This window comes from Falco biarmicus, chromosome 7 (assembly GCF_023638135.1).
Source record: "Falco biarmicus isolate bFalBia1 chromosome 7, bFalBia1.pri, whole genome shotgun sequence".
Classification (NCBI taxonomy): Eukaryota; Metazoa; Chordata; class Aves; order Falconiformes; family Falconidae; genus Falco; species Falco biarmicus.
This window is the reverse complement of record NC_079294.1, coordinates 50,854,890-50,877,437: the sequence shown is the minus strand read 5'-3', so window position 1 is coordinate 50,877,437 and position 22,548 is coordinate 50,854,890. Positions and strand designations below refer to the sequence as shown.

The following is a 22,548-nucleotide window of genomic DNA, read 5'->3' as shown; positions in this document are numbered from 1 at the left end:
ACTTCAGCATCAAAGCATTTAGTAACCACATGCTGTTGCCTAATAAAATTTTCTCACTTTAAAAAGAACACAAATATGATAAAACTTACTTCAATGGACAAGATTTTGTTAGCGTTACCCAATATGTTCCCATTTTCTTTCTTAACAGTTCTGAACTTGCAGTTCTTTCCTCCCTTTTATTTCAATGAAATTAAATAGATGTACACTCCAAGATCAAAGATTAGCATATAAGGCGCACAAGAAAAATAACAATCTTCGAATTTTAATTTTAAAAATCTTTTTGATTGAGTAGATATATTTTGTTTGATGCTTTCCTTAATTTGAGCATGTAAGAGCTGACCAGCAAAATACTTACTACCCAAAAGACAATTTTCCAATGTAGGAAACAGCTTTAGACAATCTGAAGAAGGCAAAGTTTTAAATATAAAACATACAATTACATTAAAGGTTTTAGAATACTTCGGAAGGTAACTAACCATACAACTCTTGGGACATACACATCCCACCAGCATAATTCACCTGCCCTCTCCTGTCAGTTTTCTGTTCCAAAAAAACAGAAGGTCCTGGTAGCAGCAGAGGTGGCACCTCTTATTTGCTCTCATCATTCTATCATTAAGCCCTAATAAAATGATTCAAAGTTGCCATCACGCTAGTTCCAGGCCCAGTCTTATCATGTCTAACATCCACATAGGGTTGACAAGGACAAGTCGCCTTAAAGTAATGTTAGGACTAAGAAAATAAGCTGGCTGGGGAGGAAGGAAAAAGGGGTAAGGCAGGGAAGGGGAAGACACGAGGTACAGAGAGGGCAGAGATCAGAGGCCCAGCCAACTCGGTTGGTTCGGGAAGGGCAGCCAGGCTAAGCCGTGGCCTTAGGCACAGCTGAGCAATCTACACCTAACTTGCAGGCTTCTGTGATCCAGCGCACCAGCGCGATGTTTACAGGGAAAACTAGGGCTCAGGCTGTGCTTGAGTCAAATATTGTCAATCAATCATTTGCTTCAACTGATTTAATACCGCAAGTACTACAGATTAACAGACTCTATAATTATACATTGCCTGTTTTAATCTGGGAACTCCTGCAAGTTTTTCAACGAGATAGAACAAAAATACTAGCAACATATATGAAACTAACATTCAGTAATACTTTCTTAAAACACCGTAAAGCTTGAAGAACTGAAAAGAGATATACAGTCTTACCCATCTGTCTCTTGAGGATGATCTAGTCTGGATAAGTTCCATGTTCTTGCAGGCAAGCAAGCGACTCCGAACTTTATATACACAACGGTATACTTCTGCCAAGGCTTTGCCAGGCTGGTACCTACACAAAAGAGACCCAAAATGGAAAATGTCATACAAACTTTCTTTTAAAAATTTAAGCTGAACTCTTAAAAGCAGCTTTAAGTTACTTGCCTGCTCTCACCACAAGCTTGACTAAGTAAACTTGTATGTTTCAGAAGAGCAGCAAGAACAAATCTGGACACAGTATCTAGGAGTGATTCATTACTTAAAGTTGCAGTATCCCAATCTGAAAATAGAAAGGAAATGAAATGGCTACTGAAAATATATTTGTTTGTTGGAAACAATGACATTATAAAAAAAATCTTCATCCATTTCAATCTTTCAAAGTAGAAGTAGTTTTAATGTTTATTGATGCCAAACTTATTTCTTCACTCATAAATACACAGCTTCAGACAAATGTGTTTTCCTCTGACAGTTAGCCAAGGGCATCCACACGAATTGCCACCAGGGACTCAAAGATCCGAACCAACAATACAACCCCTCTTTCAAGCAAGGATACTGAACTGGAGCTCTTCGCTTGACCTAGCCACTGATCTACATGGAACTTGTTTAGAAACACACCATATTTGAGACTTCCTGCTCTTTTACACGAGGTTGAAACCACATTCAAAAATCGTTATGCAGACTCACTTTTTCTCCGGTAGGAAAGCCACCTATTAACACTAGGACAAGCTTCACTACTAACAAGAGACATTTTCAGGTCTCAATATTAAGGTTAGTCCAGTATTTTCAGCAGCTAACTTTTTAATTTCGAAGTAATTTTTCCCTATTTTAAAAAGTACCATTATGAAAATAATATTTTTCTGCTATAAAATAGCCGAACTACCAAGCAAACCTCCACAAGGCACTATAATTTTTCACGAAGGGAAAAAACCCCAACCCCTACCATCCAAGCTCCTTACAACTATCTTCACAGTATTTTTTTAAATTAATGTTAACTATGAATCCCTGCAAACTGCTGCAGAAATCCTATAAACTTGCATGCCCAGAGTTTAATCTAACATACCTGCTCCTCAGCAAGTACTACTACTTTGTATTTGATATGGTGTTAACTGCCACCATACAACTTGCAGTCTGCTTGCATTGCGAAGAGAGCAGAACCACATGAACTTCTGAAAAACCCAATTCCATAACCAAAGTAACACATATTGGCCTACTCATCTCAGATTTTGCCAACAGACAACCAGCATTTTTTACTGGAATTCACACTTCTGTGGAATTTTGCAAGAGAATTCTCTGTGTTGCTCTCAGCAGGCACACACCACCATTTGCTATCATCTTGATCTGGCCTAGCTTGGCCAGAGCTACAGACAACCACCTCTGGATCCAGCAGAGTTACAGTACAACCTTAATGCTTAGTGGACCTCATTAAAACAAGACCTGGGAAGCTTGAGCAGAAACCTAGATTTTAGGCAACAAGCATGAAGAACCATTACTACTGTGAGGCCAGTCCCCCAGAGACTTGGAAAAGAGATGATTACTCCTTCATGCGACTCCTAACACATTTAGCAAATTACTCTGCCTTCCCCCATTGCCTCCCCATCAATTTTTCTTTTTAATTCAGAGTTTCACCCTGCTCTACTAGGAAAACAGAAACACCAACAAGTGAGTAAACAAACAAGAGTCTCTCTTTTTTCTAATTTGGAGGGAAAAAGAACACTGAACTACGTGTTTGCCAAGCACTGGAATCAACATCAAAAGTACGTAAAAGAAAAAGCAGAAGAAAGATCCTGGAACATGAAAATAAATTTAAGTTTATGATATCACAGAATCAGAAGTCATTGGCAAAGAAAAGACAGGATTCTGCTAGACATGAAGTTGAAGCATGCAATATGCTTTTAACACCACATACACACATTTTCAACATCTTACCTTTACTAACAGCATAGTCTTGCATACTGATCCAAAGGCTCCTTGCTGGCTCTTTTGTACAACCCAAGGCCAAATCAACGTAGACTGTAATCTCAGGTCTCAGCTTATAATCAAAGGGCTTCTGTTCCTCATTTCCAGATAGGGCCACTTCCAGTAAGGAGCTCATGCATTTGTCTAACAGAAGGGAAATACCTAAGAAATGGAACTCCACACACTGAGGATTACAATCATCTATATAAAAAGTGTGTAAACCAGCTTTCACTCTCCATTTTTAAAAAAACTAAAATCAAGACATCTCATTGTCCAACTAGAAACTCACATTACATAAGGAATAAAGTGACTCAGCGTTACAATTCATGTAAAACCACTGAAGATTTAGGGGTATTATCTAACTCTGCTTCAATAGCATAATCCTGGATCATTAGTTCTACCTGAACTATACAGTCATATACCTACAGTTACTGCATGGACTCATTTCAAAATACTATGTCTTGTAAATAAGTTTTGAAGTAGTCTATTCAGGATCAGAGGAAGGAGAGGTGAACTAAGAGAAACAGGCCACAGAGAAGCAGCAGCGAGTGCATTATTCAAATAGGAAGGAATGACTAGAAATACTAATGCTGAGTCCTGTTAACAGTTCCGGCAGATCAGAAGGATTGACGTTTTCTTGTCAATAGTATTATTTCTAATAAATTAAAATTACATTTTTAAAGTAAACTATAATTTAAGATAATATCTTTCAATAATTATTATGAACAATGGAGCCTGTGGTGTGTCTGCTAAATGCTGAGCATCCAAGAGAAAAGCATTTAAAATTAACTCAGTGAAGCCTGTGTTACTTCTTTCACTGAGAAACTACAGATCTTTTTCTTCCATATGCATTTCCAAGACCCTTTGTAAACTACAGCATATACTTAAATATCCGTTTTCCAACTTCTTGTATTACTACGTAAATAGACAAGAATGCTGAAAGACAATCCCTAAGTACACAGACTTACTCAAACATCGTCAGGAATTTCAAAACTGAACACAAATATTTACAATGATAATTAGACACCTGCATTTAACAGCTTACCTAAATGAGGAATATCCATTTCCACTCCATCACTGAAAAGTGGAGTTTTCAACCAATATGCTGTATCTTGCTCCTCAGGGGACACTGGGGGCCCTTGAAGCATGCCACCAAGACACCGCCCAATAAGCAAAGCTACTGTTCTCTCCAGATCCACAAGCCATACCCAAGACTGGGCAGGCTGTGGTAAGGGCACTCCCGCGGGATCAATTAATTCAGGTCCACCTACAAGTATTAGCAATGAATTGTTAAATTAGTCACTGTTGCCCAGATGATAAAATCAGTGTTTCTTTTACAAGAATAGAATGGTAGTTTCATGTATTACAAACATAGTATTTTTATATATCAATACATATTTCAAATATTGCTTTTAGATTCCCACTCAAATCAATGTACATTTTGAGTTGACAGAACAAAGAATTCTGCCTGCAGCTCAAAGTATTTCACAGCAAGGGATGTCAATACATTTAAGAATTTGAAAAGGAGATGTAGCAAGACACTTAGCTTAAAAAAAAAAAAAAAAAAAAAAAAAAAAGGACAACTTAAAAGGGGAAGTTAAACTTCCACTACACAAAAGGTGACATGCTGATCTTTATTTTTCAGATTAAAAGTGTGTTAGTTATTACACTTACCATGAAGTGGCCACTGTAGTTCTTGATCTTCTAAAAGGGCTGCAGCAGGTAACAGTCTATTAAGACGATCTAAAGGTGGCAACAGATCTAGCAGGTAACTCAACAAAGGCCGAGCTACTGATACTGGCAGTAACAATAATGAGTTGACAATCTGAGACAGCATGCTACCAGCAGCTGATACATAAATTACATCTACAGAGGAAAAAAAAATATATTCTGAATGATATATTTCAAGCACAATTTAACAAGTACAAAAGAACTGCATGAAAATACCTCAGCTGTCTCCAAATGTCTCAATTGTATATGTTGAATTGGGGGGTTTGTTTAATAATTATTATCTATACAAAATCTATTAAAAAAATATATATATTTTACTACTGCACTTTTCAGTCATCTCAAAAAAATGTACTTTCAAGAAGAGAAATCTAGAACTAACAGAACTGAAACAATAATGCACAGACAATATCCTCTCTATTCAGTACTCTTCCTGCATGCAAAATGTTCTATTGAAGCCACGAACCAGATGCTATCCTTGGGTAGATAGTTAATCTCCTCCTTTTGGGGAGGCTTGGGATGTCTACTTTATGCAGATATATGGAAAATAAGGTGGTTTAGTATTCAAATCTAAACTAACAAGCCCTAAGCTTATGGAGCCACCATTAGTGATTTTACCGCAAACATTTACCTCTCAGTTTTTCTCCAACGCTACCATTCCATGAGCTCTCCTTCAGCAGCGTAGCAGAACGGGAATAGATATCTGTAGCATGAGGCAATAAAAGCTGAAGGTGTTTGTGAAGTAGTGCCACACTGCTGGAATTCTAGAAGGAAGGAAACAACCATAAGTCTGTAAATGTATTTAAAGCAGTTTAACTTTCAAATACTCACAACGATTTTCAACAGGAACATTACAACATTCTGGTGCTCATGCACATTGAATTTCTTTTTTCCCCACCCTAAACAATAAAAACAAGGACACACACCTCACTGACACTGTTGATGTGGCAATAAGCCAGCAACTGTTTCTGCAGTGAACATAAAAGCTCATGAAGATGAGCTGGTTGGCTGTTTTCTGATGATGATGTACCCAGTAAAAACTTATCGCTGTTTTTTTCCAGTTCCCCAAAGGCTTGGTCCTGTTATGACAAAAGTGGGGAGAAAAAAGAACAATCAACTGCGTCTTCCAACACTACTTCCAACAATACTTTACCATGTGCACCTGTAATTATTGAAGAAATCTGGTAACGTCAAGTGGATCATCGGATAACCAAACTCAAAATCACAATTGTTTAGAATGTCACAGTAGTGACTGTGATAGCTGTCAAGCCAACATTTCTATTCTAAAAAGGGTATTTTGGGATACAGAAATATTTTCTGTTTAACTCACCAACGGTAATTGGATGAAGAAACTCATTCCCCACCCTGGTCCCCAAAAATCACAGTATGTTAAAATATATAACCCTTTAGAATTTATTGTGGGCTGATACATAAAATGTTTCAGATTAGAATCCTTCCTTGCACTATCTAGGATAGCAATAACAGGAGCAGAAGGCAGATGACTGCTTGAATTCATTCTGAAATCAGTTAAAAAAAAAAAAAAAGAGTTCATTTCAAGTACAAAATTCAAGGCAGATAGCTCAAGCTAGATGACTGGCAGAGGTCTAGAAAAAAGAACAAACAACTACCAGCCCTCACCCTCAGGAGCTAGGGATACTACGCCAGAGAAGTAATGATCTCTGATTTCTTCCACTGTTCTATTTAACTGGCTAGTTGAATAAAAAGGTGAGTCAGTTACTTACTCTTACACTCCCCTACACTTTCTAAGAACAACAATCTGTTTCACATGCTCTGTATAAGAAGATGGCTGACCTGTACTTGCTTCACTACTATACGGTAGTTACTCTAGTGAAGTTAAACAGATTCCTGGTTCTGGTTCTGGCTATCCTTCTCTAGTGGCTGAGATTACACTGACACAAAGGATTCCACACGATCTACTCACTTGATGTGTTACATTACATTCTATCTTCCAAAAATTTTTGAAGCCAAAGCAAGAGTAATTAAGTACTTTAGTCTGGTATGAAACCAATACTACATTTACATAAGCCAAGTTAAACAACAAATACCACTATAGTAACATTAGAACCATAATGATGAGATGACTTAGCTGATGTTTGTCCACTTCAGGAGAAATACACAAGGCACTACTACTTTAGCTAAACAAAAAGAGCACCATTTTCTGAAAGCAGGGAAACTCTTTTCACCCTAAGTATTCAAAATTCATGGACATTAAGAAAAATAAATAACTAACTACAAGGCCTATACATACCGTATAAAATCCCAGATTTCTTAGAAGAGTCTTCATTAAGATTTCAGCTAGATGAGTATCCGGATGACTGCTCTGGATAGCATACGTTTGATCAGAGAGATTTCCATAGCTGATACATAATGAGGAAGTTTCTGTGGCATCAGACGGTGAGCTATAGCCAAGCAGGGAAGCTACATGTGTGTGGTCCTGCAAGCTTGTCAGAATAATGTCCAATTGCATTCGCTAAAGAAAAACGTTTAGACACGAGAAATACTCTTTGTTAATGAAGATAAAATAATAATCTAAAAAGAAAAAAGCATCAGACATAGTTATGCAATAAAGATATTCTACTGAGACATGAAAATAAGCTGGAGGACTTTACCAAAAAAATCCAAACAGTTTTTCCTGCTGCTGAAGTATTAGAGAATAGATAAATATACTGAATTAGATGACCATACCTAGTAAAAAAAATCTGAGATTAAGGGAAAGATATTAGACATTGGACCAAATGCTTTCTCCAGCTTGTCCTACTTATCTGATTACTAGGGGGACGGCGGGGCAATTATTCTAATAAATACATATGAAAAACAGAAAGTGTAAAAAGCCATTAGAACAACGGAGGTGGCAGATGCAGAGCAATGACCTTCAGTCTTCCTTATTATTCCCCTCTGGTGCTGGTTATGAATCCTGAAAAATCTGATCTAGTAACTGCCAGGGGTTTTAGTCTGTACAACTACTAATCTTCAGAAATCTTTAGAAAATTAGCATCAGAAGATTCTTCTTCATAGTTTCAGTGTCAGTGTAAACCAGTCTATTCCATAGTGTGTAAAGTAAAGGATTTGACCACAATCAGGATCCCGTGTGTACAGAACTGAATAAAAGTTTATCTCATTTTTTAATCTGAGACTGCTGCTGAAGCTTCAGTTCCTATTGCCCTGAAAGACAGTTCCTTGAACTTCTTTCCTTCCGTTTGTAGGATACTGGGCAAGTTAATTCCTGCATTAATTCTTGTTATTTACATTCAAGACAGAAAAAGAAAATAGGAACACCCCAGTCATCTTTGCAAAGCAGGGTGAAATCCATATAGGAAAAGCACTATACAGGTATTCTTCCCAGAATATAGTTAATTTTTTTGTTACCAAGACTATCAGGCTAGTATTCAAAAATACCTAATTTTTAAACTTGTCTAGATACTCTACCACAGCAATTCCTAACCTTTCTGTAGTCAAACTTCACCTGAGAAATCACGTAGTTCTCCCTCCCTCACTATATTCTGATTTAGCCAGGCTACCCACAGATTTTGTAAAGTTTGGCTTTGCACTGCATTGTACCAACAATGTGCTTCCACTCTGCAAATGAGGCCCACCTCACTGTTCAAAATGTTCTAGGGGAAAAAAACCCAACCAACAAACCCCAAACCAACTGCTTTCAAAGTACAGAGTATTTTTACTTGACCTTACCTGTCCTTTCGATAAGCTTTCCCATCTGTCAGGACCTTGGGGCAGAAGAGAATGCAGCAATTCCATTCTCTCCCGCAATGGAGGAAGCAGCATAGTTGCTCCTACTGAGAGAGTCTCGATTACGACCTAAAATTAGAGCAGCAGAAAATACTTTTTCAGTGGGGGCACGGAGAGGGGGGAAAGCATCAACTCAACTGTATCTCTAAAAAACACAGAACGTCACACAGGATATATCCAAAACATCCACTTACTGTCATTTAACATCAGAATTCTATGATACAGTAGAACATTAATCTTTTATTCTGTGATGCAAAGATAATGCAGCACACTGAAGCAATGAAATGAGACCAACGTATTGTCAAAACAATAAAAAATTCTTTGTAAGTTGCTACTTCATGTAAGAGTGCCATCTCAGGAGAAGTTACTCAAGTCAGTTCCTCAGTCCACAACATGAACTTTTCAAGCTCGTTATGACAAGCAGTAATAATTAAAATGTTACAAAATAAAAGCAGCTTTTGAAATTCTTATACAAATACGCTCCTCTGCTTTCAGATCATGAAACAGTGATGGCAATTAAATGAGTAAAAAAGTCAGAATTGTGTCCATCAGAATGACAAGTTCAGAAAGTCAGAAAAATCTCTAATTACACAGTCAAAAAAAGGAAGAAAGAAAAGAGAGTAGAAGAACTTTCACATGTAAACAAAAAAGCATTACTTACTTCCTGAATTTCATCAGGGACAGAAGAGTCCATCAGTCTAAACAACAAATTTCGAAGAGGACCAGCTTGCCGGCCAAGAATGCTAGTAGCTACACCTCCAGCCAGTGCAAGTGCAAGATGATTAGAAAGCAGCTTCAAACACAACTTAAGAAAATTGTGATGTTCCCTGTAGAGACATACACCCCTGTTAATCTCTCCTATTATTAGCCTTACTCCCTTTCACTTATTAGTGCACTAAGCTTTTAACTCTCATTTGATTTTGCACATGAGAAAGATAAGTAAATTACAAGTGGGCCTTTAAAGAAAATCCTCTGAAAAGCTACTGCCGGTCTCCTTAAAAAGAACAAAAAACAAAAGTAGAATACAGAAAAGTGTCTTTGTGGACAACAATTCCAAGAGGCATTCAGTTTAGAGAACTAGCCTCATGAACTAGGAGGCAAAATCATCCCAAAACACACAAATAAATAAACAAATATATTCCTCTCAAAAGAAAAAAACTAAACTTTTAAGTAATAAATGTAGTCTTCTCTCAGAAGATTTAGGAGTACAACAGTCAGATTAAAAATGAAAAGTCAGGATATTAATTTCTAGCCCTCTTAGAGAAGAAAACTGTTGAAAAACTTTGTAGCAAGGAAAAGGATTCATAAGGATCTTTGATATTTCCAGTGGGTTTTGCAAATGTTAGTGAGGAAACATTCATGCTTTCGTATTTTATAGCAATACATTTAAAAAGTCACCTTTGATGAAAAGGCTCAAATGTGGAAGCTGTAATAACGATTACTGACGATTTGTCAAGAGGCTATTTTAAGTCAATATGGCACTATCAAGATAGCTGATTATCAGTAAGTTTTACTGCATCTCATTTTCTGGAGCACCTTCCAGAAAAGACAGATTTGCGGAAATGCATAAAGGCTCCCCATATCTAAAGCAAGGAAAATGCTTCTTGCACATGTATTTCAAAGCTAAGTGACATTTCCTGTCTACAAATCTCATGTTTGTGAGAAGCAGCTTGCATTTTCAAATCTAATGGAGTATCTTATTTTTAAAAAAAAAAAAAAAAAAAAAAAAAGGAAAAAAACCCACCCATGTGGAACTCATCATGAAACATCCCAAACTGTCCACTAGTAACCTTGTCTGTATCAGACGCAAACTGCTCTGACTGTTAATACTATACCTCATTACAAAGTTTCCTAGCCTGTCATTTCCTGAAAAAAATGCTTTTCTCATTTTGTTCATTCAGACGGAAAAGTTATGCTACTTGATATAACCTGAATGACAGAATCATACATGACCTTTAAAGAGCTTTCATGCATTCTGAACTATTTCTAGCTCTCCAGAGGTGATCAGAGACCTTGAGCCGCCAGAAGGAAATAGCCCACCCCCACAGGCTAAAAATGTTTGTGGAAAAAATACCCTAACTCCTTAGATAGAAACAGGGTTTTGCCAGAGCACTGACCCCAATGCAAAATGCAATGGCAACTACCCATCTCCTGCTCTGAGCATCACACACTGTTAGCCCACCACTGGATGTATGGACCAATGGGTTATCACTTGAAGAGGGTTTGTCCTGGCCTGAGCTTATCAGTGGATTAGTCAGTAAGGATCTCCCCAAACTGCTTACAGGAGGAAGAACTGGCAAAGCAGAGATAATGTACAGAAATCATGCATTGCAATTATACAGAAAAGTGTTTTTTGAAGGATAACTCTAAAAACAAATACGTAATTCAATGCATAATTAAAATAAATTCCAGACAAAAGATCCTGCTACATTTGAGGCACTGAAAACTTGCTGTTATACAAACGGCACCTGAATGAACAAATAACCCAGACTTACACTTGTTAAAGAAAAGACTACAAATCTGTAACATTCATATGCTGTATATATATACCTTGATGAAGGAAAAGGCAGAGGGGGGATTTCACTGTTAATTTTGTCACAGTAGTGCTCAAGAAAAGAACGAAGATGCGAAAAGGTACTTTCTTCAAGGTCTACACAATAGGGTCTGTGCCATGCCACAACTTGCCTGGAATCAAACATCAAAGTAAATTAACTACTGAAAATATTCTAATTGCTTTAATAAATTAACAGTTGAGTACATGCTTGAATGAACCTATTTCTTTCTTAGAACAAACTAACATGATTGAGGCAGACTAACTTCCTTGAAGGTTGTTCTCCGCTCTCTTTTCTGAGAAGTTCTTTACAAATCACTCCTCATTTATGAACAAAAACACCTACAATGCCATAAATATAAAGCCATATGTATTTAATCTGACTGAAGCAAAAGCTGATCAATATTCACAAAGCGCTTTTTTTTTTTTTTTTTTAAACACAAATGCCAGATTGTAAGGAGATTTTATTACAAACAGGAAGAACTCAGAAAGAGTAGTACCACTTAGTACTGTCTGAGTGTCACCTCTGAGTTGATTCTTTTAAGATAGCTCCCTTTAAAACAGGGCATTTGAAATTCTTCCTGAATTATCTTTCAAATACTAAGTTTTTCTATTCCTTTGTGTTAGTCCATATATAAATTAAAGTTTACCGGTTCAGTCAAATCACTTGGCTCATGTCTTTGGTGCAACAAAGTAGTCTTTCAGTTACTGTATATTAATAACCGAAGTATTTACTTTAGTACCTGTTTTTAGTTTAGGTTAACACGCAGCCATCCAGAAATTTGTTAAGACATCTAAATCCACATCAGTAATTTGTCTACACTTCCCCATCTCCCAAAGTACTTTGGTTAGTCTACCCCCTGTTACACTAAAGGAAATTGTCTAAGCCATAAAAAAATCTTGTCAGAAGCACAAAATAAAAAAAAATACTTAGTTGTTTCTCCTTCTACTGCCTAACTTGTGGATTTTTAGTAGAGGTAACTTTAACAGCAGATTAAGAAATCTTCATATACAAAGAACTAATATCCAAATCCTTGGTGCTGCTAAATTTTCACTTGAAATCCGTAACAATATAAAAATAGAGAGATGGGGACGGGAGAGGAGAGAGGAAGAGAGAAGAAAAGACTCTCCGGTCCAAATCATTACAAGCAGAATACTTGAAATGCACGACACAGTCAACACCTTCAGGAAAGAGTTAAAAGTTCAACATATCCCAAAGTGGACTTGTATACAGAAAACAATATACCTGTCCCCCAATGTCATTGTTACCTGTCCCTTGGAAGAGCTGTCCAGGCAAGGCTATGGGACGTTCCTGCTGAAATCTGTTGAATTGCAACTCCATCTAAGCCACTTACTTTCTTCGGCTTAGTAATGGGACCAGTAGAGTTTCCCTGACCACACTGTCCCATTGAATTGTTGCCCCAAGCATAAACTTCATTGTCTATAAACAGAAATAAAGTAGAAAACAAAACCTGAGATACAGCTGCTTTTAATCAAGAGGACAATTATGGGGGTTTTACACCTTATTCTTTTTACCATGAGAAAGTGCCAAACAGTGACTGTCACCAATCGAAATATCGACTATCCTTGTAGCAGCCAGTTCTTCAATAAGCTTGGGTCTGAGAGCAGTTGCCTCTGAAGAGCCACAGCCAAGGCATGCACCACAGCCCCATGCATACACCTAGAGCAAACAACCACAAAACATCAGCGTATGCTTCATACAACCTACACTTCTGCCCGCCCAGCCACCCAGATCACTGGCCACATGGGGAGGCTGTTGCAAGAAAAGAAACTGCTACACCAAACTCCAGAATTTGTAATCCATACTTTAAAAACCCACTGCCTTCGAATCCCAGTGGGGTGACACTGGGGGTCAGTTAGGTTGCATGTATGCAAATGCTTGTTGTATGACATGGATATACATCATGCCGGTAAGGGCTCTCATTTACCGCCTAAACATTTACCTGCAGGCTCTCCTGAGATTGTTCAGATTAGAAATAAAACTTTCAGTTAACACCTATATTCTAAAATACACATATATTTTAAAAAGATATTGAATCGCTTAGCCACCTGAGTTGGTTAATGCATTAAAAATTACAAGCATTTCACTGTTTTTTGCTTCCAGAGCCCACTTTGCTTCCTGAATCCAATTTGATTTTGCACTGGTTACGTTTATTAACCTCAAAGTAATTCATTTTCTGTGGCTAAGCAAGACACTTGAAAAAGTGTAGTTCTGCATGACTCTTCAGCACGTTTTGAATTACTCTAGCACATTAGGATCTCAGTACTTAAGCAATCTGTAATCAAGAACTTAAATATAAGTAAGAGTTGAATATTTTCTCAGGTCAAAATACTAAATGCTGAAATAATGAAACCACACCATCTTCATCAGCTCTCACAATTTGAATGAAAACTTGTTTTTGCCTACCTGCCCTGTTGATGTCAAGGCCAGTGAAGACTGGCTGCCAGCACAAACTTTTCGAATAAACATTCCTTGCAAGGCTTCTATAACTTTAGGTTTATATACTCTATTTGTGTCACCATGACCAAGTTTGCCTATAAAAGGAGGAAACACAAGTGGAAGGTATTTTTAATATATAAACTATGACAATTAGAAGTACCAAAAAAGAACTCTTTTTGGATTTTAAAAAAATGTCAAGAGTATAATTTTAAAATTAAAACATATTACATTTTTTATAAAACCTAGTCTCTTTCAACTGCTGTAATTACAGACTTCAGGAAACAGATATCTGTTTAAAACCAGAAATATTCCTTCCATATATCTACACTATTCATTGCCTGCTGTTTAACTACTAAAGCCTTCCAAAACACTAATCTTTTCATATTTGGCAAAAAAAAAAAAAAAAAAAATTACTTTATAAAGTGACTTGAAAAAAACAACTTTCTTGCTTTCCTGCATTTTTTTCCTAACAGCTGTGTGCATCTGTGTAATGATTAATATATTTATTCCTTATTCTCCATTTAAGTTCTCTTGAAAACAGCTGTTTGTATCCACAACTTCACTATTTTCAATCAATGACCTCAGAAACAAGGACTGTCACTAGACCATGTCAGTGTGTTGACAGAATAATATACCTCAAAAGGAAGGAGAAAACCCCAGATCAAATGTGAAATATACTACAAAGACTGACAATTTCTGCAAAGCATTGATTCATGCTGGTTTAACTTTCCTACAACAATATTTCAGTACCACATTATTAATACCCAAAACCCAAATTCTTTCTAATTTACTGAAACAGAAGAGCAAACTCCAATATTTTGTGAAGGTTAAGATTCCCGTCCTGTTAAAAACTTATTTTGCAACTGAAATTACAGAAAGAGGGAGACAGCGGAGTGGAAACCATTCTGTATGTGCATGTCAGAGCTAGCTTCTGAACAAAATTTAAATTCCTACCCAGTTCTACTAGCCACCAATTTGATTATGAGATTTCTGTAGCCTGCGTTTTCCTCTCTTCTCACACTAGGCTAAGAAACCAGTAATACAGCAATTTCAACCTGAGTTTTAATTTTTATCTATCAGCATAAGCAAATTTAGCTAAATACAGTAATAGTTGAAAATAAATAATTCTGTGTTTGACAAAGCAACTACTGGCAATGAAAGTTAGAAGCCTTTCATTTTTGAGATGAGAAACGTTTCTTCAAGAGGCACTTTAAAATGCAACAGTTTCTAGTACGTGAAAACAGTTATTACCGTATCAAATGACTGAGTTTATTTGAAAGTTATCAGCAAAGTGGTTTTTCCACAATTGTTCATGCTTTCATGGAGCCTTCTGCTCTGTGAAACCCCTCTTCCTTCTGATAATCTTTTTTAAAGTCTATAATTTTGCAGTTAAACTTCATGTATTATTATATTAAGATTTTACTAAAATCCTTTTCTTGAACAGCTACCAAATGACAAAAAAATGTAACAACCAACCCCAACAAAAAAACCAAACTGCAAGGAGAACTGAGGCTACAAGGTAGATGAAGTAAGACAAAAATTACTCCCAAAATGTTATTTTTACCTACCATTGTCTCCTCCTCCAAATGACCACACTGTTCTCCCATCTTTGGACAGAGCTATTGTGTGTGAACTGCCACAGGAAACCTCTCCTACATTGCTAATATCTTTTACTAAAGTTGGAATGTTGCGGCTGTTGCTGTCACCATGACCTAGGGAAAAAAGAAAAATGTATGTTCTTTTTGTGAAGATTTAAATTCTGCTTATGGTTTGTAATCTCAGTAAGATTTCGCAAAACCCATATACATGTAATTGACACAAATGATAATTTCTGCCCACTTTTTGGAAAGATTCTTAGTAAGGTTTGAAAGAGATCTTCAGTAAGGTTAGCAAACATTTCCTTTTTATAAGACACACTCCAGAACGCTTGTTCATACCTTACTGCCACTAAATCTTAGGGCTATTTTCTACCTAGTTTAAAAGAAATAAAAATAATTACTAGTACAATTGCCTTTAATACTAGTTGATTTAAGTAGCTGTGCTTCCTAACACTGGACAGCACGAGGAAGCTAGAATAAGGGCACACTCCTACTTACTACTGTCAGTACAAGCTTATATACTGCACAGACAAATAAAACCAGCAAACTAGTTAGTTTTAGATAGCGACAATTCCAACTGGTCCTTTCTGCGGAAGCCAAATACTTTATAGTATCACCTACTTCATAATAAGCATGAGTTACATGTCTTATAAACAGAAATTCTGGAGATATCGAAGAAAAACGGGGAGCAGAGGGAAAAGAATACTACACATGGTATACATAACTGGTTTGAACAAGTTACACCGACCTAATTAAATGCTACTTTTAGCTGCACACTGGAACTCACCATTGCATACTTCAAGCTCCCCAAATCACGTAAAAAACGCACATTAACCTAAAACTCAATGAGAACATTTCCACAGCCCCCCCCAGATTTGTAGGTTAATGCTCTAATGCAGTGTTCTTTTCTTAACAGCAAGTATAGGCTCAGCACTTCTACTGATTACCCTGAAAACCAGTGCCAGTCAAGTTTTATTACACTATCCTCATCTTCTGCCCCCGTCAGTTACTTGCTTTCACCCCTCTACTTGGTGATCTGACAGTCAAAGCAAAGACAGCATGAAGGAACTAACGCTCAACTTGAATCAGTTTTCTAAGCCAAATCTGTTGCTGCAGCCGAACCTCTGGAGAAGGGTTTACACTAGGCATGTCAGCTGCACAGCAACGATGAGGAAATAGAAACACCATAGGTTTTGTTTCAGTTAAATTTAACTTTTTTGACCTATTAAGGTAAAAGGACATTAAGTCATTCCAGCAAACTTAACTTCAAGTTTCCTTGTTAGCATCACATTCAAATCAGACCCTTGATTTTATTAGCCAGTTATTCAGGGCTGTTCAAAGAGCCATCCTACCATCACTAGATCACATTTAACTAAAATTCCAGTTCACTTAAAATGTCTACTGTTTATATTTAGAGCGGCAGTGGCAATCTTATATTGTTTTACGAATAAACAAAGGCAGCTTTTCCTGAAAAGAATTTAAAAAAAAAAAAATCCGTGTAAAATTAACTGCGTTAAAACTGTTTAAGAGTCTCTACACTATTTTAATACAGTCACCTGTATACACACACCTGTGTACACATGTGTACGTGTATTTAGAGGGGACAATAAGAGAACAAGGCAAATACATGTACAGTATCATTATCCGTAACAATTCTTGCAAATGAATCTCATGAAATTTTAAAATTACCTAATCTTCCAAAGTCTCCTTCTCCCCATGTATATAGCTCTCCATCTTCTGTAACAGCGGCACTGTGTCTGTATCCAGCAGATACACATACAACAACCTATGTTACATGCAAAAATAAACATCAAGTTTTTACACAAACTGAATAGGAAGCTTGAAAGCTTGCAGAAGTCAAATTTCAGAATCAGTCTACGTCAATCAACTTGTTCACATGTGTGGAGAAAATACACACAAGTTAATCCTTGCAATCTTTTCTATTTAGTATTTGGTAAGTGGAAATCAGCGTACTAAGGAGACATGTTTACATATGAAACTGGCCATGACTTATTTATCAAGCAAATTTAAAGTAAAGATATTCTAGTCTTACAGCAGCAAAAAGCATCATCAGTGGACGTTTAAAACACTGGCCAAAACACAGACAGGGAAGAGAAGGCCTTGCAGGACAACACAAAGCCACTTTTCAAATGAAGCCACCAAAAACTTTTAGATTAGAAGTCCTAATGCCACAGCTAACAAAAGCAACCAGCTCCTGGAATGCCACTGCAGTTCAGCAAAATCACATGAGCAAGCTTCACACTTCATACTGGCAATGCCATTGTCACAATCACATGCCTAAAGGCCACAGTAAGTTTCAGTGCTTTGCAGAAAGCAGACCCAGCCTCAAAGAGAAGTTTAGAAAAACACAGAACTTTTTCGTAACATTTTATATATTCCAAATTTTACACATCACAACATCACAGAACAAAAATGGGTGTTCTACCATACAAAACATACCTTTCCTTGCAGAGGACCCTGAATAAGTTTGGGATATTTCTGAGTTGAACTATTTCCATGTCCCAGTTTTCCATAGTCGCCGTCACCCCAGCTGAAGACTTCCCCTTCTGTTGTAAATGCTAAAGTGTGACCATCAGATCCTTTCGAAGATGACACTTTTTTAATAGACCTATGAGGCTCAAAAGTCAGTTTCTTCAATGTGGACTGATTGTTGGAGTCACCCAGTCCTAGCCTCCCATAGCTGCCTTTACCACAGGCTCGAACAGAACCATCCGTAGAAATAACAAACGTACAATATTGTCCTGCTTCAATCTATAAAAGGTTAAAAAAGTAAAAACATAAAGATTAGATAAATGTAAAATTCACATATATGACTAGAAATTTGTATTTTTAAAAGAATGACAGGTTTCCTTACCTGATCTAACCCTCTCATATAACATCATGTAAGAACTAAGGAGAATTTGGACTTCAGCAAGCAGTAAAATTCAAATTCTTGAAAAATATTTCATGAGTAAATCTATTTTCTTGAGGTAAAGGATATAAATAGCGATTCACCTATTTTATTTATTTGCACCTCTTTTACAGACTACACAATTCAGCCTGCCTTCAGTTCTCCAAGACTCATGGAGGGAAATGGACAGTCTTTGAAGATATCTTAATTTCTTAAGATTAAAAAGACAACATCATAGCTTGATAAAGCACTGTACATTTTGCTTAATTTACCAAGTGGTAACATTACAGAAATACGCCTAATGCTAAAAATCCACTACCATTTGAGAGTATGCATTTCAATTACATAAAAAACAAAGAAAGACGACCAAAAGTTTTTTTTTTAAAAAGTATGAACTTGCCTCTATTGGAAAGTCAGCACACAGCTGAAGAATGACCTAACAGCAAACCAACTAACCCTGCAATAATTTGCTATAGGAATCTTAACACACCGTAAGTACAAAGCAGGTTCAAATCTGAAGCTTAGAAGTACTGTGTGTCCACGTGATGAAATGGCACAAAGCAGGTGGTAGACTGCACAGTGACAGCCCTATTTACTGTGAATTAACTTCTTTATATAGACCAATCCTACAAAGACTGTCAATGAAGGTTAAAGCAAAAAGTCTTTATCCCAGTAGGAAATCACAAAAATAACATGGTATGGGTGTATACAGCACTGTTCAAAGAGTAACCCATTCATTCAGATCACTTATTCCACTCGTGTATTAGTGTCTTGTTCAAACAAAGTTTTTTGAATGCATAAACTTGCTTTATGATGCTTGGTCCTGCAGTCCATTGGCATATAAATATAGCAGTGATGTCAATAGGAATAATTTCAGAGAATGTACCTAAATTGTCTCGTGACCAAAAAAATGCTTTTACTTAAGTCAACACTGCAAAGCCAATATAGTAACAGAAAAGCAATCTATTATATTCTGTCACACATGAACAGAAGTGCTCAGTCGCAATGGCAGAATCTGTCACTGAAAGTAGAAAGAGCATACTGTATATTGATTTTCAGAAAGCTAATTAAGGCTGCTGTGCCAGCAGTTAGCAGTTTGGACTTTTAAACTAGGCAACCTCGGTGTGAAAGCCACCAATCAAAAAGAAGACTGAGTAATTGAAATACCTTATAAACAACAGTAGAAAATAAAAAATACTTCAAAAAAAAACAACCCACCACACCAAAACCCCAAAAACATAACCACAGGCAAATCTGTATCTGCAAATGCATTTCATAGCACGTTAATTAATTCAATCATTCCTGTTACATGGATATTGATCTGTGTGTGTCATTAAAATGGAAACAGAATGTTTTTTCCAGGTGTCAATAAAAGTAGGGAGATACTTTCAGTGAAATAGCTTGTGTGATTAGTCCTGAGCATCATACCTTCGGTACAACTTGACACTCAGAAATAAAAACTGTTAAACGTTACAGAACATACCACTATGAGTATCACTCACCGTCTGTGCATCAGAAAAACTTGGAGCAAGCTTGGGCTGAAGTATTTTCTCTTGAGTTCCTTCTACCAGTTGATGACTGCTGTTGCTACCCCAAACATACACTTCACAGGTCTCAGAAACAATGGGAGCATCACCCGTTTGAATGCTGTCAGGGCTGGCACATGTTCTTGAATAGTCTGACGCCATTCGACAAACCTATTAAGATTAGAGATTTACTACAGTAGCATTTTCATTTCTTTCCATAGTCACGTTTTATGCAACTTTAATTTCCCCTCATTATGATTCTCGGTCTAAAACATAAACCATCTGTCACTGTATCATTAGCTTGCCTAAATTACTTTGTTTCTCTACATCTTAGTTTTTCACCTTTTTTTGCCTTCCTCTTTTACTCCAGAATAACTCAGCAGAGACTGGACCATACGCACATGCACACACCAATCAGATGTGCGAGGGAGAAGTAAACTACAATTACCTTAAAATCAAAGTTTGTTTATAAAGACATACCTCTTCAAATAAACACAGAGCTGCCTCGTAAAGAGAACATAAGCCGTCAGAGGTTCTAGTTGGCTCTCTCCATTGACTTCGATCTGCAGATGATCCCTACAATTTTTAAGTGTTATTATGAGAAAAATACTTCCACACAGCAACAGTGCACCTGTACAAAATACATTAGGGATTTTTTCCTTAAGCAAAATTGAAAGCTCTTTCTATAAGCATAAGTAAATGACCTTTCTCCCCTGAGCTGTGATAGCGGCATGCATACAATTCAGGAAAACAAAGAAGTGACAAGTGCTAGTTAAACGTTCTTATTTATTCATTTTTGTGAAAATATCTAGGTTGAGAGTTGATTTCTCCTAATACTGTTTTGTTCTGAAATCCATGTAATTTGTGTTTAAATTGATTATTATTTTGAAATGACTAATCATCATTAATTTTTTGTTTACTTATCTTCCATAATTTGGTCACTAATTTTATATCTAGCCCAAAAACCAACAACAAATAAAAATGCCCATCAGGAAATTAAATTCAATTCAGATCCTGCCACTGCCATATTCTTCTCATGATCCCTATTCTTTAATTTTTTGTAGCTTTTAAAATTTATGTTTATTAGCAAGCATTACAAGACTGAGAGGAGAGGAAAGAATGACTGCTTCAGGGAAAAAGTCATTTCCTGTTTCAGTCTGAGCATGAGGCAGAAGCTTGCCACAGCTTCTGATTGCATATTGTGCAATCATTTCATAGCTTCAAAAAGATTATTCATCTAGGCCAGAAGTAGGCACTCAGCATGCAAAGCAGTGTGCCATACTTCCAAACAATTCAGCTCATTTTCTTACCACATTAATTTCTGAGCAGTAGCAAAAATGCTGAACATCTCAAGTCTTACTGATTTCCAAAGAGATATAAGCAGAGGTCCACGTTAACTGGACAGCAGGAACACCCAGTTTAAATAACTTTGAACAGGAAACAAGGCATATTGCAAAACTTTGAATTCTAACCAAATTCAGCAAAGCAAGCCTTAAACACAGTTCCAGGCTTTCTAACTTCTTTGCTATGAACGTAAATGTAAAGCGCATGTGGATCAACTAGGTCCTTGATTCTTTTCCTGAGAAAAGGCGTCAGAGCCTAACGCCAAAAGTGGCACACAGGGATTGCTTTGCTTTTCCCCTTTACCTGTGAGCGGGCAGGGAATGAGAGGAACAGACAGTGGGTAACAAAGGAAATAGTGAAAAAAATATTTCACAAAAAAACCCAACCTTTTTAACGTATTAAGTAAACTATTCTGCAAATTGGTATTCAGTATTGAGAAACTATTTGAAATGAAGATTGCAACTACATTCACAATGTAGAAAAATCAAAGCTGCTATACCTACCAAAGATCGCCGCATCTGTGATAGTATACTCATAAAGCAATCAAAGCTGATCATTCCTTCCGGGCTTTGCAGCAACTTGGTTTTCTCCATGGTGTTTACTACGGCTGAAGCACCTAAAGCCATTTCTATCCATTCAAGAAGATATCGCAAGGCACCTCGTTGGGCAGCCAAACCAAGAAGCAATTCAGAAGCTAATCTACGACCTAAAGTGTCTGCCCCAGAGTTTGGAATTGTTACTCCTTTAAGAAATGTTGTTACTTGTGATAAACAGTCCAACCCCATTGGTGGAATCTTGCTTTCATTTGCTAAAGATAAAGGTGGTAAAGAGCTCACGACTTCTATTGCAGTATGGATAACATCATTGCAAAGACTGAGGCCAGGTCCTGACGCAGGCATCATCCAACTTTGTCTTAGCAGTGCAAATAACAAGCTTAATCCAGTCCGAACCCCCATTTCTATGAGTGCATCTGTACTCGACCTTGGACGTTCGCTGACAGAATGCACATCTGTTGATCCAGAACTGCTTTCTGGTGAATGCTGCTGTTGTTTTACCTTACCCTTATCATGGTATTTATTAGAAAGTGCATAGAAGACACGCTGCAACACAAGAAGACGTTTTCGAAGTGCTCCAGCAAATGGAGAGTCTGAGCATACCATCTTCGCCAGTGCCAGCTGGCTGCTAAGAAGGGCATCCAAGTAGTGGTCCTGTTCATCACTAGATAGAGATTCCCGCTCAAAATCTGGTAACTGAGGTCCTTTGAGGCACAGCACCTGCTGAGGCAATGGCACTACTTCTTTATTGCTGACTAATTTAGCATACAAGATAGAAACTCCCTCCCTTGTTGCAATGGATTCACTGTCTTCTGTGATCCAGGAGCTGTTCAGATGTTCAAGCCATTTCAGCTTCACAGGTGGGACCATAGCTGCCATGTTGGTTTACTCCTTTGCCATCAGTCCTAA

At 37.1% G+C, this 22,548-nt stretch overlaps 1 protein-coding gene across 18 annotated transcripts in view; it reads right to left on the bottom strand.

Moving 5' to 3' along the window:
* The window catches only part of HERC1 (HECT and RLD domain containing E3 ubiquitin protein ligase family member 1), a 109,770-nt gene that overhangs the window by 61,710 nt on the left and 25,512 nt on the right, over positions 1-22,548 (bottom strand). For 13 of the 18 annotated variants that reach the window (XM_056345415.1, XM_056345416.1, XM_056345417.1 and 10 more), the window contains 20 exons: positions 21,589-22,544; positions 20,222-20,317; positions 19,718-19,912; positions 17,765-18,076; positions 16,994-17,090; positions 15,275-15,418; positions 13,674-13,801; positions 12,782-12,926; positions 12,515-12,686; positions 11,245-11,379; positions 9,356-9,521; positions 8,638-8,763; positions 7,199-7,420; positions 5,856-6,008; positions 5,561-5,693; positions 4,876-5,067; positions 4,247-4,468; positions 3,172-3,363; positions 1,411-1,525; positions 1,198-1,318 (listed from right to left, as the gene is read on the bottom strand). In XM_056345415.1, the coding sequence (XP_056201390.1) occupies positions 1,198-1,318; positions 1,411-1,525; positions 3,172-3,363; positions 4,247-4,468; positions 4,876-5,067; positions 5,561-5,693; positions 5,856-6,008; positions 7,199-7,420; positions 8,638-8,763; positions 9,356-9,521; positions 11,245-11,379; positions 12,515-12,686; positions 12,782-12,926; positions 13,674-13,801; positions 15,275-15,418; positions 16,994-17,090; positions 17,765-18,076; positions 19,718-19,912; positions 20,222-20,317; positions 21,589-22,518 (3,996 nt within the window). In that variant the 5' untranslated portion in view covers positions 22,519-22,544. The remainder of the gene's footprint in view (positions 1-1,197; positions 1,319-1,410; positions 1,526-3,171; positions 3,364-4,246; positions 4,469-4,875; positions 5,068-5,560; positions 5,694-5,855; positions 6,009-7,198; positions 7,421-8,637; positions 8,764-9,355; positions 9,522-11,244; positions 11,380-12,514; positions 12,687-12,781; positions 12,927-13,673; positions 13,802-15,274; positions 15,419-16,993; positions 17,091-17,764; positions 18,077-19,717; positions 19,913-20,221; positions 20,318-21,588; positions 22,545-22,548) is intronic. The other 5 variants (XM_056345422.1, XM_056345430.1, XM_056345423.1 and 2 more) reach the window with 1 other exon arrangement.